The 14252-nt window shown below is 40.0% G+C and overlaps 1 protein-coding gene across 1 annotated transcript in view; it reads right to left on the bottom strand.

Moving 5' to 3' along the window:
- otud7a (OTU deubiquitinase 7A) overlaps positions 1-14252 on the bottom strand; it is a 523825-nt gene that overhangs the window by 38708 nt on the left and 470865 nt on the right. Inside the window, exon 12 of the mRNA XM_028823137.2 lies at positions 2815-2929. Coding sequence (XP_028678970.2) covers positions 2815-2929 — 115 coding nt within the window. The remainder of the gene's footprint in view (positions 1-2814; positions 2930-14252) is intronic.

Below are 14252 nucleotides of genomic sequence, written 5' to 3'. Positions count from 1 at the left end.
CTCACAACACTACTGATACCTTCTTATAATTGTTTCACCCACACTGCACGCTATGGGTTATCTCTCCATCTAATTCTTCATCTTGCGTTACCACTGATCACATTTGTATATTTAAACTTATCCACTGTTTTCAATGGCTCTAACTTCAGGCTAACTTCTGAATTCTGATCATCATTAAACCTCATATTCCATCTTCTTTCTATTAATCTTCAGTCTTCTATCTTCCAAAGCCCTTCTCAGTTCTTCTAACTTCTCCACTTTCTCCTTTGTGGTGCTGCACAGCACAATATTGTAGCGGTGCTACTGGGTAAAGAAACTTCAACTCCCAACAGTCCCTGCAGTGGCTCTGATTGGTTGTCTGCTTAGGGTGCAGGGGCTGCTAGGGACAAGAAGGCTGGAGTGAGATTTAAAAGGAGGCCAGTTCTAAAGAGAAAAGAAAAGACATTTGTTGTTTCTTGTCTTGAGTTGCCTGTCTGTTTACCTTCCTGTTTACTACCTGTGGATTCTTGCTTTGTCCTGGATTATCTCCTGTGCGAATTATGTATGGACTGTCTGGTGTCTGCCTGCTGCATGAGGACTGATTTGGATTCTGTGTCGATATTCAAACAAAGGAGCACTCCTGATCCCATCATTCATCATCTTCAGGAAATACCAGTAGGACTGCCTTTACATTCACATACAGCAAGCTGATCTCTGGATTATCTATCTTCATCAATTCCTTCCATAAGTTACTGTTTTTCATGGACTTCATCGTGTGTGGTTTTTGTTAGTGGTTTATTATTGTTGAATTTGTATTTCTTGTATATCACCGTAAAGGGAACTGTGGTGGGATCGTTGTAGTTTGAATAGTTATATATTGTTTATTATTGTTTAATACAGTCTTCTATCTCTGTTTTATTACTGATTGATTTTTTTAGTCTCTGTAAAGGAGTGTGTGTGTTTGTGTGATCCCCCCGAAAAAAAAAATTAAGTCATCGTCAAAGGTGGTGAGAATCTTAGCTCGGTTTTAGTCCTCTACAATATCATCAGCAAAAAGTGTACACCTGGGGATTGGTCTTTTGTCTTGTGAGTCAACACATCCATAACTAGGTCAAAGAAGTAAAGATTTAAAGGAGATTCCTGGTGTAGACCTCCTCTAACTGGGATGTTGTCTGTTACTCCAACACTGCTTTTACCCCAAGTCCGCACTCCCTCATACGTATCCTGGACTAATCCTCACATACTTCTCTGGTCCTCCTTTCCCTCTCGTGCACCTCCAGATGCTCAATCATAAGCCTTCTTCAAATCAATAAACACCAAATGCAAATCTTTTTGTTTTTCTGGATGCTTCTCTATCAGTTGGTCCTCTACCTGGCATAAAACTAAACTGATCCTCCCCAATGGTGGTCTCTTCCTGAGCCTTAGTATCACTACAGCTCATTTACTGTATATGTGTCTTACACTTTCTTTTAAATAAAATATTATACTCTGGGCATGTTTCAGTCATAATCTATAATAATATTTTTCTTTAAGATTTCGGGATAGATATCTGATATTGTATGATTGCTTAAACTGGTGTAACTCAGCTTTGTATGTTTGGATGCATGTAATGCACTCATATACAAAAAATTCAATTCAATTAAATCAATATACTTCAAAGGTGGAATGTAGCTATTATTTTGCTGACACACATTGTAAAAACTATTCAAACATTTCTCAGTCTTAGGAGATTTTTTTTCAGAATACCATCCGATGGAGAAAGACACTGTAGAATTACTGACCTCACATTCAGATTGTTTGAGATTTTCCAGCTACACCTCGGAGTGGAAAATTTTTTTAACACCCAATTATGTTTTTCAGATTCAGCAAGGTAACCAACACAGTTGTAAAGAAATCGGGCTCGTTTATACTTCACGCTCAGAATGCGTACGGGCCCGCATCATGGCTGCCACGCGTTCCCAGCGTTCATTTCACGCATCCTCTGAGCAGGTCCACAGAAATTAATGCGACGCATGCGCAAATTGCAGTACCAGCAAAAAGTCAGGGGGTGCAGTGAGATGAAAGTTGGAATGTGACGTCAGAATGTGTTGTCATGTCTGTCTTCCTGCATGAAACAACTCGACTACAAGTGAATCGATTTTATTGAAATTTGAAATAAATTTGTCAGTAATGTTCAGTTTGAGATACCTTCAATAGAGTATGCTCTACAAATTCATGAAATGTGAAAAAACTCCTGTTTAAAAAGCACTGGCGAATATTTCAGTTCTCGAAATGTTGTTTTTGCTACCTAAATTACAGAATAATTATCATTTTTAAATTAACTTTTAACATGTATATTTTACACATAGCCGATTCAAATTGTCCAAGTTCAATGAAAGGCAGCAGTTTGGGCTTGGGGGTTCAAAAAATTAAACAAAAAAAATTTTAATTAAACACTGACTTGTCTCACGGATGAAAACAAATTTAACCTAACCTGACCAATACATTACGGCCTAACATTTTTGAATATGAACATGAATTTAAATTACGTACTATAACATATGATCAGATTGGCTTAGGCAGGCTCACAAATGAATGCATGAATAAGACGATGCTTTTTTGTGAACAACAATATTTTAATTCTAATCTCAAGAAATGACACCAAGCACATACCCTTATATATCATTCTGACAGAACGTGCGCAGAACTAAATGTCTACTTATGATCTCCCTTAGTGGTAAGGACTGAACTTAATTTCAGACCTGAATTCTGTATGAAAAATTAACCAGTATTTTTATTAAAGGGGATTATGGTCCAAATGACTTCACATTTGCCCATTTTTAAAGAAATACTTACTTGGCAAGTTTTATGTTGTCATTATCATCTTTTCCCCATTCCCAGTCCTTTCCTGGATCCATGGCAAAGTGAAGAGGCAACAGCTTGTGCTCAGAATCTGTTAGTGGGATTACAGCTGAAAAGGAAACACATTAGCAAGAGGTTATAAATCTACATGATTATTTTTTGTATTTCGCTTTTTTTAATATACAATAGGTTAACGAATGCATGCATGACAAATAAACATTGTTTAAAGTGCAAATGATGGGATTAATGGGAAGGAGATGAATGGGGGTATCTTGTTGTGCTTGGTGGAGCCATCAGAGTGATTTTGGATGAGTTTCTATTTTTCTGATTGCTTTAAGAGTGTGGTATTTTATGTTGATTTTAAACAGTAAAATATACTATATAGCCAAAAGTATAAGACACCCCTTCAAATTTCTGAGTTCTGCAGTTTCAGAAGCACCCATGCATTAAATCAAGCACACAGCCATAGCAATCTTCATTGACAAACATCAGCAGTAGAATAGGTCATACTGAAGAGCTCAGTGTCTTTAAACATGGCACTGTCATAGGATGCCACTCCTCACGCAAGTTGGTATGTGAAATTTCTGAACTGCTAGATCTGCCCCGGTCAACTGTAAGTGCTATCATCGTGAAGTGGAAGCGTCAAGGAGAAACAACAGCTCAGTGGTAGACCACACAAAGTCAGAGTGGGGCTGCTGAGTGCTGAAACGCATAGCGAGTAACAATTGCCTATCTCCTTTTTCATTACTTGGCACAGAGTTCCAAACTGCCTCAGGAGGCAAAATTACACCAAGAACTGTGCAGCAGGAGCTGGCCTGTACCATACCATTCTACACTCTTGATATGCTGTTAAAAGAAAAAAAAAAGTAGTTATGTGTTTTCGTTAGGCTCTTCTAATGACTAAAATAAAAATAATTCTTAATGCCAGAAGAAAACCCTAATAGTTTAGCTGGTTACAGCACAGGTAAGCTACCTGCATGTTAAAAGCCAAACTTCCCTGCTAGAAAAAACTCTCAATAAAGGACCAAAAGATGGACATCGTTTTGACCATTGCCTGTACCTTTTGACTGGGAGATCAAAACCCTAAATCAAAAACTGGGGGAGCAAAACACAGGCATTAAAATCAGAAACCAAGAAAATCACACTAACCTTTAAGGAGCTGCACAAAGTCTTGAATGTCAAAAAATAAAACAAAAAAAAAAAAGGCCCCCTATTGGCCCTTTAATCCGGTTGTAGTGATGACATTACAGGTCTCTTACTTGTGGGTCATTTCCTTAGTGATGTTAGAACAACTAGAAACAACATGTCGGTGTCCGTGAAAAACAAAAGAGCACTAAAACAAGATGCAAAAATATTTTAAACTAGCTGTGTAAGCCTGTGCTATAAAAAGCCTGAGCTCCTAGAAACCATGGATTCTGGCACTTCAATCAATCAATCAATCGCATCGGTTGTGCATTAGTGGCTAAGCAAATTTGTCTTTCTTTGAAAGTTTTATTTTGCCGATGCGCTCGCCTCGCTTCTGTATTAGCAGCTAAGCGAGCGACTCTTTCTTTGGAGGTTTTGTTTTGCCGACGTGCTGGCCTCGCTTGTGCAGCCCTTACCCCGACTCCACCTCTCACTTCCAGACAGACGCACACACTTCCACACATAGATGTTTATATATAAGATACGTACAAAGGATTTGCTATTCTGCACAAACTTTTCATGTTTTTTTTTTTAAACTTTATCTTCGCACATAATTTGTCAGTTTTCCATGATCCTCAAGAGGTTGGTTCAAGCAGATTTCCTCTTTCCCTAGAATTGAGATTCTCCTCAGTAATGTTTTATTCGCGAGTTCTGTAGAAAACTGCAATCTTGTTGTGGAGCCTCTCAAACATGCTTCATATTGCATTCTTCATGTATAATATCCCAGAAACTAATTGTCATGTGTCCTGGTTATTATGTTAGTATTATAAAACATATAATATAATTTTGATGATGTTTAAAAGTAGTGCATGTCTATCTATCTATAATAAAGTGCCTTTTATATATAGATACATGTATCTATATATATCTCTTGTCACACACGTGCGCATGGGAAACAGCTGATGGGCCTAAACACTAGTACTTCTACGCCAGGCCAGGGGGCGGCGGAGTGTACTGACTATCTCTCTCAGTCCCTTGCAGACCTTTCCTGGGAAATCCCGCCTGTTGCCGGCCCCAAGGATGACGTCACTTCCGGGCACGAGGACGCCACTCCCAATTCCTGCACCGACGATGTCATTTCCTTTACGGGCTGTTAAAACTGCCACCTTGTCTCCATACAGGCAGTTCTGTTCTGGACTCTGACCTAAGCACATTGTTCTACAAAAGAAAAGTAACTTTAGCAGCCGAGAAATAATATATGGGTGGCTACCCCAACTCTTTATGATGTCTCTGACTCATTCTTATCACACTCTATATATGTAGTAGTATCTCTATATATAGGTAGTGTCCAGTCTCGGCAAGGAATCTCATTGGACAGTTTGGCTTTGGTGTGTTTGGTCAGTTAGGCTTTGGTGACGCAATTAAAAGTGAGTACGAGTTTGAGACATGCAAGAAGACATAAAGCAGTAGGAGTCACAAAGAGATTTGCCTTTAATGATGTGAAGTATGAAAGCACATAGAAGGCGAGCGGGGCACCTCAAAAAAAATAATGTGGTCTGAGAAGCAGGCATAATGGGGGCGCCAGTCAAGAGAGATTCAGACATTTGAGGATACAGAGAAAAGGTGCAGAAGGTACATGTAGGCCAAGAAATATCAAGTATTTTAAAATGTACTCTATTAACCTGTTGTGGCTAGAATATACAAAGGAAGTTAAGCAATTTTTTATTATTTCATATTTTTTTTCATTCTTTATATGACTTTATTGAACACGCATTGTTACTTTAAAACCAGTATTCCATGAATTGAGCATTTCCTAGTATTTCTTCCTAGCAAGCTATGTCAATACTTTCAGGCTTTGTTGGTGGCAGCAGCATGTTCATAATGTTTAAGAAAAAAATATTTTATTCATTGTTCTCATTTATAATGGTGTTCATTGCAATTTGTTCTTTTTTATTGGCATACTGTAAATTACACTAAGTTATTATCTTAGTTCAATGTTTTAATTACTTTTAAATGAAAATTTAATTTCTCTTTCTGCTTTGTCAAAGGAAACACACATACACGCAAATCATGAATATTCATCTTATACCTCATCCATCTAATAATAATCATCTTGTACTGTATCTATGTAACCAATGGAAATATTTAGATTTATGAGTGGCTTGGATTTGTATTTTTCAATAAAATTGATCACATTCTGAACTGTTCTTATCAGACAACTCCTGACGATTGCAAATTCAATAAAGAGCTGCAACTGAGGTTTCATTGAGGTTAAAAGTTTGGATTTAATTATTCAAAACCTCCACAGCAAAATAATGGAAATTCATTTTAAATCATGTTTTAGGATGCTTCAAAACCCATAAGAATGTAAAAGACCAGATGTTAATGCCGCAATAAAGGTCAGAATGAACTCATTCATAAATACTGGAGTTCCTTGGGGTAGCACAGTTTGCAGGTTTCGGTGTGAATCATTTCAAGAGGCAGATCAAGTAATTTCAGACGTTGGTTGCAATTAGAATAGGATGGGTTGGCTCTTGGTCACCTCTATGTTACAAGTATAATCAGAAGGTTTTAAGAATTTAAACTTTTTCTCTTTTTACCCAAGATACAGTAGACTTTATAACTCTGTCTATTATGCTTTCAAGTATCTAATACTCCATGTTGACCTCAGGGTTGAAGTTCAGGCTGGACGGCATCCAAGGCAGACTTGTACAGCAGTACTCTGGGGAAAGGAATGGTTTTTCCACGTAAAAATGAAACTCACAAAATGGTTGACTTTAATTACCAATATATAGTTCCTTTTGTAAATACTTTAATGATGTTGATACAAGTTAAAAACATACCATAAAGTAAGCTCCCAACAAATTAGTCCTTTCATTAATTGCACTTTTTAATAACTAATGAGATAAATGTAATGGAAGGCCAAGGCATGAGTAAATCTATGAGAGAGAGGTGTGTGTGAAACCTGGCATGGAGTATAGCACTGTCATTGTTCTGGTGGGGGCAATAAGTACATAAATAAACCCACCCAGGGTGTGCTGTGGGCTGCACTATGTATGGACCATTGTCAGAAATGTCTAGCACTAGAATGATGGCAGCAATGCCCTAGCTAAACCATACACAGGCTCCTTGCTGCTTGAAGAATGGCACACATGTTGTTGTAATACATTAACTGCAAACGATATATAAGGTATATATGTACTTGTAACTGCTTAGATAGATTTGACACCAAATTCTCTGACCATCACCCGGACAATACAACAATCAGCATAAACTGCAAATGAAAATAACATAGAAAATGTATGCACAGCATCACATTCAGATGCGTTCAGAGAGGCTTGTGGTGGCTACAGTAGTTTTCATAGGGACTCGATTCCAGCTAAACTGATATATATATAAAAAAAAATACTGGTTACGGTGGAATTATGGCCAACTAGTTCAAATTTCTTCTCATATTGCTTCATACAACACAAAATTTGGACAGAAGTACCCAATTGAGAGTGAAAACCTATCGTGAAATCTACCTGATGTCCATGTGACTCTACTGCCACTTCAAGAACTTGTATTGAGGATCTGAAGTGGCTATCAGATGTGTAAATACTGTACATACATGTTAAAATAACCTCTATGAAAGGATATTTGAAAGTCATGAATATCTTGGCATGACCTTTGGGGGGTTCACAGAGCAGGGTCAGTCACTATACAGTGCCCCTGGAGAAATTTTCAGATTAAGGACCTTGCTCAAGGACCCAAAAGAGTAAGTTCCCTTCTCTGTGCTGTTGTTGGAGGAATTTTACACCTTGGCCAGTCAGGGAGTGGCTAGGAATATTTCAGGGTAAGCTGAAGACTTGTTCTGAGGTTACTGTGACCTCATCTATCTTGCCACCATGACCCTCACAAGGAAAAGAAGGCAGAAATCAGATGTCCTATAGCAGATCATTGGCAGGTCTACAGTAGTAAGGTCCATCTCTCTATTGTATAAAGAGACAAGACTTTTTCAGAGAGACGAGACGTGACTTTCACAGAGAGACACTTTCACGTCCCGTGAGACGAGACTTTGTGCCAAGAGATTTAATCACGCCCGGGGCCGGAAATAAAAGACAAAGAGTAGATGACAAAGTAGAACATCATAAAGAATTAAAAAACGTTGGCATGACACACATGCAGAGCAGGTTAGAAATAATGAAAGTTGGGAAATTTGAAAGTCTCATAAAAATGATAGTAAAGATCGCATTTGCACAAACAAACAGAAATTATTACTCGTGAAATAACCGACTGCGGTGAGTTGGCACCCTGCCTGGGATTGGTTCCTGCCTTGTGCCCTGTGCTGGCTGGGATTGGCTCCAGCAGACTCCCGTGACCCTGTGTTCGGATTCAGCAGGTTGGAAAATGGATGGATGGATGAAATAACGGAACAGTGAGATGATATCAAATATATATATTGTTCAGATTTAAACTTTAAGTCAGAGACTTGTAGATTGTCTAATTTGTGTTGCCATCAGGGAAAAGTAGTGTTTCTTCCCAATGAAGAGGCATATCCTTGAGAATTAAAAGATTTGTTTGGTGAAAGTGAAATCCACATACTCTGTCACGCTTGGGTCACAGAGTTGCACAGATACACAGGAGATTTTGGAGACAGAAACGTTATTTAAACACTTCAAACAAACATAAGCCTCTTTCAGCGGGGCTGAAGGAGCGGCATACGTGCTAGGCTACATGCTAACCCATACAGACTGGCTCTTCCCAGTCTCTTCCTCACGAACCCCATGTCTCTCGCCAATAAGATGGACGAGATTCGGCTGAGGATTGCCTCACATAGGGTGGACTACTGTGCGGCAATTATTACCGAGACCTGGTTGGATAATAACATCCCAGACGCTGTGGTGGAGCTAGAGGGGCGTGCTTTGTTCCGGGCAGACGGGACTGCAGCTTCCGCTAAATGTAAAGTGAGGGCTGGCACTGTACATTAAAAAATCCTGGTGTACAGCTTCAAACATTATTGGAACATATTGCTCCCCCGACTTGGAATATCTGGCAGTGAAATGCAGACCATTCAAGACGGTAAGAGAGTTCTCCTCCATCCTGATAATGGCTGTTTATATCCCACCGTGAGCTAACGCTAAATTAGCATTGGAAGAGCTGTACTGCCTGATTAGCAGACAAATGAATGTCAATCCAGACGTGGCTGTGATTGTGGCTGGTGACTTTAATCATGTAAAATTAAAAGCAGTGCTTCCCAAATTTCAAGGATTTATAAACTTTCCAACTACAGACAATAGCATTCTGGATCAAGTTTATGACAACATCCCAGGAGCATACAAGGCTGTAACAGCCCCATATCTGGGCACGTCGGACCACATCGCAGTGGAGCTGATCCCAGCCTTAACTCCGATGATCTGCAAGATGAAACCGACTACCAGAACAGTACAGGTATGGACTGAGGAGGCATCTTCAGCATTACAGGACTGTTTTGAGCATACTGACTGGGGAGTGTTCAAAGACGGCTCAGATCTAGAGGGATATACTACATCTGTCCTGTCCTATGTGCAGTTCTGTACTGATGCTGTCCTGCCCACGAAGACCTTTAGGGTGTTTCCAAATCAGAAACCGTGGCTGAAAAGTATGGTGAGGTCCCTGCTTAAAGCCCAGGACGCTGCATATAGGTCAGACGACAGGCTGGCATATAGCAAAGCCCGAAAAGAACTAAAAAAAGGAATAAACCTGGCAAAATACAGATACAAACAGCGTATCGAGGAGTATTTTAATAACGACCCACGGAACATGTGGAGAGGCTTAAAGACCATAACAGATTATAAGCACAGCGATCAGCAGGTCAGCTATGACCCTAGTCTCCCTGAAACCTTGAACAGTTTCTTTGCACGCTTTGATGCATCTAGCAGCAGGAAGACTGTACATCTCCCTTGGCTGGAGGAGCAGCATCAGCCTCTTGAGCGCTTTGAGTAGTGAGAAAAGCGCTATATAAATGCAAAGAATTATTATTATTATTATTATTAGTCCTGCAACTACAACAAGTGAGGTCCACCCTGAGGAGGATCAACACCAAAAGAGTTGCAGGACCGGATAAAGTGTCGGGTAAGACACTGAGAATATGTGCTGATCGATTGGCAGGAGTCTTTCTGGACATTTTCAACCTTTCTCTACAACTTGCAATGGTCCCCATCTGCCTTAAATCCTCCACTATTGTACCAGTGCCTAAAAAATCAGCGGTCACCTGCCTTAATAATTACCACCCTGTGGCTCTGACCCCAGTAATAATGAAGTGCTTTGAGAGAATCCTCCTAAAGTACATCAAGGATGTCATCCCTGCTGTATTTTACAACCATCAGTTCATCTACAGGTAAGGAACAGATCTACAGAGGATGCCGTCTCAATAGTACTTCACACAGCCCTGACTCATCTGCAGTGCCCTAACACTTGTTAGGATGCTATTCGTCGATTTTAGCTCAGCGTTTAACACCGTAATCCCGGACAAGATGGTACAAAATCTTCATAATCTGGGTCTGTCCACATCGTTGTCTCTGGATAAGGGACTCTCTCACCAACAGGCCTCAGGTGGTTAGAATTGGAGATCGTAAATCAGCCACACTGGTTCTGGACACAGGCACACCACAGGGTTGTGTGCTCAGCCCAGCACTCTTCACATTATTCACGCATGATTGCTCTGCCATCCATGCTACAAATATGGTTGTGAAGTTTGCAGATGATACGACTAGACAATGATGAGACTCACTACAGAGAGGAGATACACCTAGCACTATCGTGCTCAGCCAACAACCTCATCTTTAACACCAGCAAGACCAAAGAGGTCATTGTGGACTATAGGAGGTCCAGAAGAACAGAACATGCTCCTATATTCATACATGAGGAGGCTGAAATGTGTGTGGACAATATCAAGTTCTTGGGTATCCACATCACATCGGATCTGACCTGGTCTTTGAACACACCTCACCTGGTAAAGAAGGCCCAACAAAGACTCTTCTTCCTCAGGAAGATGAGACGTGCTGGATTCTCCTCTCGGCTGCTAACAAACTTCTACAGATCCACTATAGAAAGCATTCTCTGTCACAGTATGACAGTGTGGTACGGTAGCTGCACAACACAGGACAGGAAGGACTTGGCATGGGTGGTGAGAACAGCACAGGGGATCGTGGGAAGTCCTGTCCTAGATCTGGACTCAGTATATGCTGGAAGGTTGCAGAAGAGAGACAAATGCATGGCTGCAGATCTCAACCATCCGGGAAATGGACTTTTGTACCTCTGTCTTCGGGAAAGTGATACAGAAACATAAAAACACGTACCAGCAGACTGAAAGACAGCTTTTTCCCCAGAGCTGTGAAGTCCATCTGCCCCTTCTGATACACACACATACATCTACCCCTATCCTGCCCCTCTGTAGACATGCAGACACACTTTCCCTCGTAATCAAACACACACACTCGTATTTCTCCCCTGCAGACCCACGCACACAGATCACTGGTCTCTGCAGGCGTACTACTTCAGGAAAAGTCTGGACTTGAGGTCTTATTGCTGCTGTCTTTTATACTTATTATGTTTATTTTATTATTTATAGTGTATTGTGTATTTAAGTATTCTGCCTTGAAGCCGAGTCCTACCATCAAAAAATTTTGTTATGTGTATGCATAATGACAATAAAGAATTCTATCTAAAAAGAAAGCAACACAAGAGTGGTGTCTAACAGTTGTTCCTACCCATACAACTTAGAGTCGGGGCAAAGGCTTAACTGGAATGGCTGTGTTTAGGCTAGAGAAGGTTTGGGGGTGAGCAGGAAAATCTATGTAGTGTTTGTGGACAGGGGGTAAGCCTATGAGGGGCCAAACAGGCCATAAATCATATATTTCTGTGTGTAATCTATTGGTTTACGTGTGAACACTATTGGTTTATGAATATTTACTATTGGTTTGCGTGCATACTTAATTGGTTTGCGTGCGTACAATACTGGTTTCATTCATATGAACTATATTGGTTCGTGTCCGTATATTATCGGTTTGTGCGTGAACTATATCCGTTTGTACGTGCATACCACTGGTTTGCATATGAACTATATTGATTTGCGTGTGTAAATCACTGGTTCCAGTATGATTTGTTATTGGTTTGTGAGTGAACTGCATTGGTTTACGCTCGCATGTTATCAGTTTGCGTATGAACTATATTGGCTTGCGTTCTGTGTCGGTCTAACAATGGATTTGCATATGCACTATATTGGTTTCATGCACGTCTTATACTGGTTTCATGTGGGTAACCTGTCGATTTTGCGCTTGAACTCTATTGGTTGTATGTGTGCACTATGTCGGTTTCGCGTATGAAACATATTGGTCATGCGTGCGTACCCTATCTCAACTCTGTGTATGAACTATATCGGTTCTGTGTGTGAACTATATTGGTTGTTCACGTGATCTTCAGTGGAAATTGCCTGGGCAAGAAACAGGAACTCAAGTGCCAGTAGAGTCATGGAGTGTAAAGACAAGTGGCTAGGAGACGCATCTGCGTTTAAACGGCACTATATATTTTTTTCCGCACAATACATTTGCGAAAGGACTTGGTGGTAATTATTACTATTTAAAAGAATCTACCCTTGAGTCTGTAATGAACACAAGGCTGAAGTTATTTACATATTCGGCCGTCTTCTTAGTTGCTTCCAGGATCATGTTTGCTCGCACCCAGCCACAGTACTTTTTCACACAACTTTTGAAACCAGTTATTCATTCTGAAGGCAAAATGTTCTACATTTACTAACGTCTTTATCCAACATACAACATTTAGATACTACTGGTTAGATTCGCCCAGTGACCCCCGCGCCGCACAGACAGGTGAAGTGACTTGTTTATGGTCACATAGTGTCATTATCAGGACTTGAACTCAGAGTGTAAAGGGGCAGTCTTAAACACTACGCCACAATGCTTGCACATCTACAATGTGTATATTAATTGGCATAATATAAACTTGTCCAGGACAGATTCCATTGTTAAAAATGAGTTTAACATTTTCAACCTGTTCAAATTTTGGTTGAAAATCTGGAATATTTATTTTTTCATATAATGGATCAGTTTGTGGATTAATGTACACTCTGTAGAATATTTTGCCTTGCTGCTAATATACAGTAGAAGAAGAAGCTGGTTTGTGAATAAGTAGCTGACTGCAAGCTTATACTGGATGTAGCTAGAAGTGAATAAAAAGGCAGCTGAATGTGCACCTAACTTAAAAATAATTACCACCAAACCCTTTCACAAACATACAGTGATGTGCAAAAGTATTCAATCCCCTTGAAAGTTGTCATAATTTTATGCAAGACAAAATATTTATACACATATTTATTCATTCAGTATTTTTTCTTATGCTGTAACAAAACATTTCCAAAGTCAAAATAAACTATTTTATGTGGACATTTAATTGAAGAAGAAGATCTCCAAAGTTAGTGTTTACATAAGTGTTTAAACCTTTGTGCTTTGGAAGCTCCAGGTTTACACCAGTGACAAATTAATTACAAAGGTGGCAGACATTTGATAGTCATAATTAAACATAATGAGGTGCTACTTTCTCTCTGGATATAAAAAGCCCCCTTCGTAGGGGCCGTACTCTTTGGTGGACAGTCACTGAAAAAATGAAGAGAGAGGAGCATTCTGCTGATGTGAGAAACAAAGTTATTGAAATGCACAAGGTTGCAGGAAATAACTAAAAAAATATCAATAGTTTGAATGTCCCATTGCGCACTGCTGGATCGATCATCAGAAAGTGGAAGGTTCATCACAGCACCCTGACTCTTACTAGAACAGGCCGTCCCTCAAAACTGAACATCAGAGTTAGACATCAACTGGAGAGAGAGGAGACTAGAAATCCAACCGTCACTCACAGATGTTTGCAATGCTTTTTGGCTGAAACTGAAGTGAAGGTGCAGGGGTCCACAATTTCAAGAGCTCTCCATTAAACAGGCCTCTACAGGAGGGTGGAAAGAAAGAAGCCATTCCTTAAGATGGTCCACATAAAAGCACATATGGCGTTTTTCCAGTTAAATGTGGGGAGAAGGTTTTATGGTCAAATGAAACCAAAATAGAACTTTTTTCTCAGACTTCAAAGAGGTACAGAATGTGTGGTGTAAAACAAACACTGCCCATGCCACAAGAAACACCAAACCTACAGTGGAATATGGTGGTGGCAGCATCTTGCTATGGGGATGTTTTTCATGTGCTGGGACTGAGAATCTTGTCAGAGTTGAAGGGACAATGGATGGGCACAAATACCACACAATATTGCAGGAGAACTCGTTCCAG

The sequence above is a fragment of the Erpetoichthys calabaricus genome, chromosome 17 (assembly GCF_900747795.2).
Source record: "Erpetoichthys calabaricus chromosome 17, fErpCal1.3, whole genome shotgun sequence".
Lineage (NCBI taxonomy): Eukaryota > Metazoa > Chordata > Cladistia > Polypteriformes > Polypteridae > Erpetoichthys > Erpetoichthys calabaricus.
Note: the sequence above shows the minus strand (reverse complement) of the source record. Positions and strands in the feature narration are given on the sequence as shown.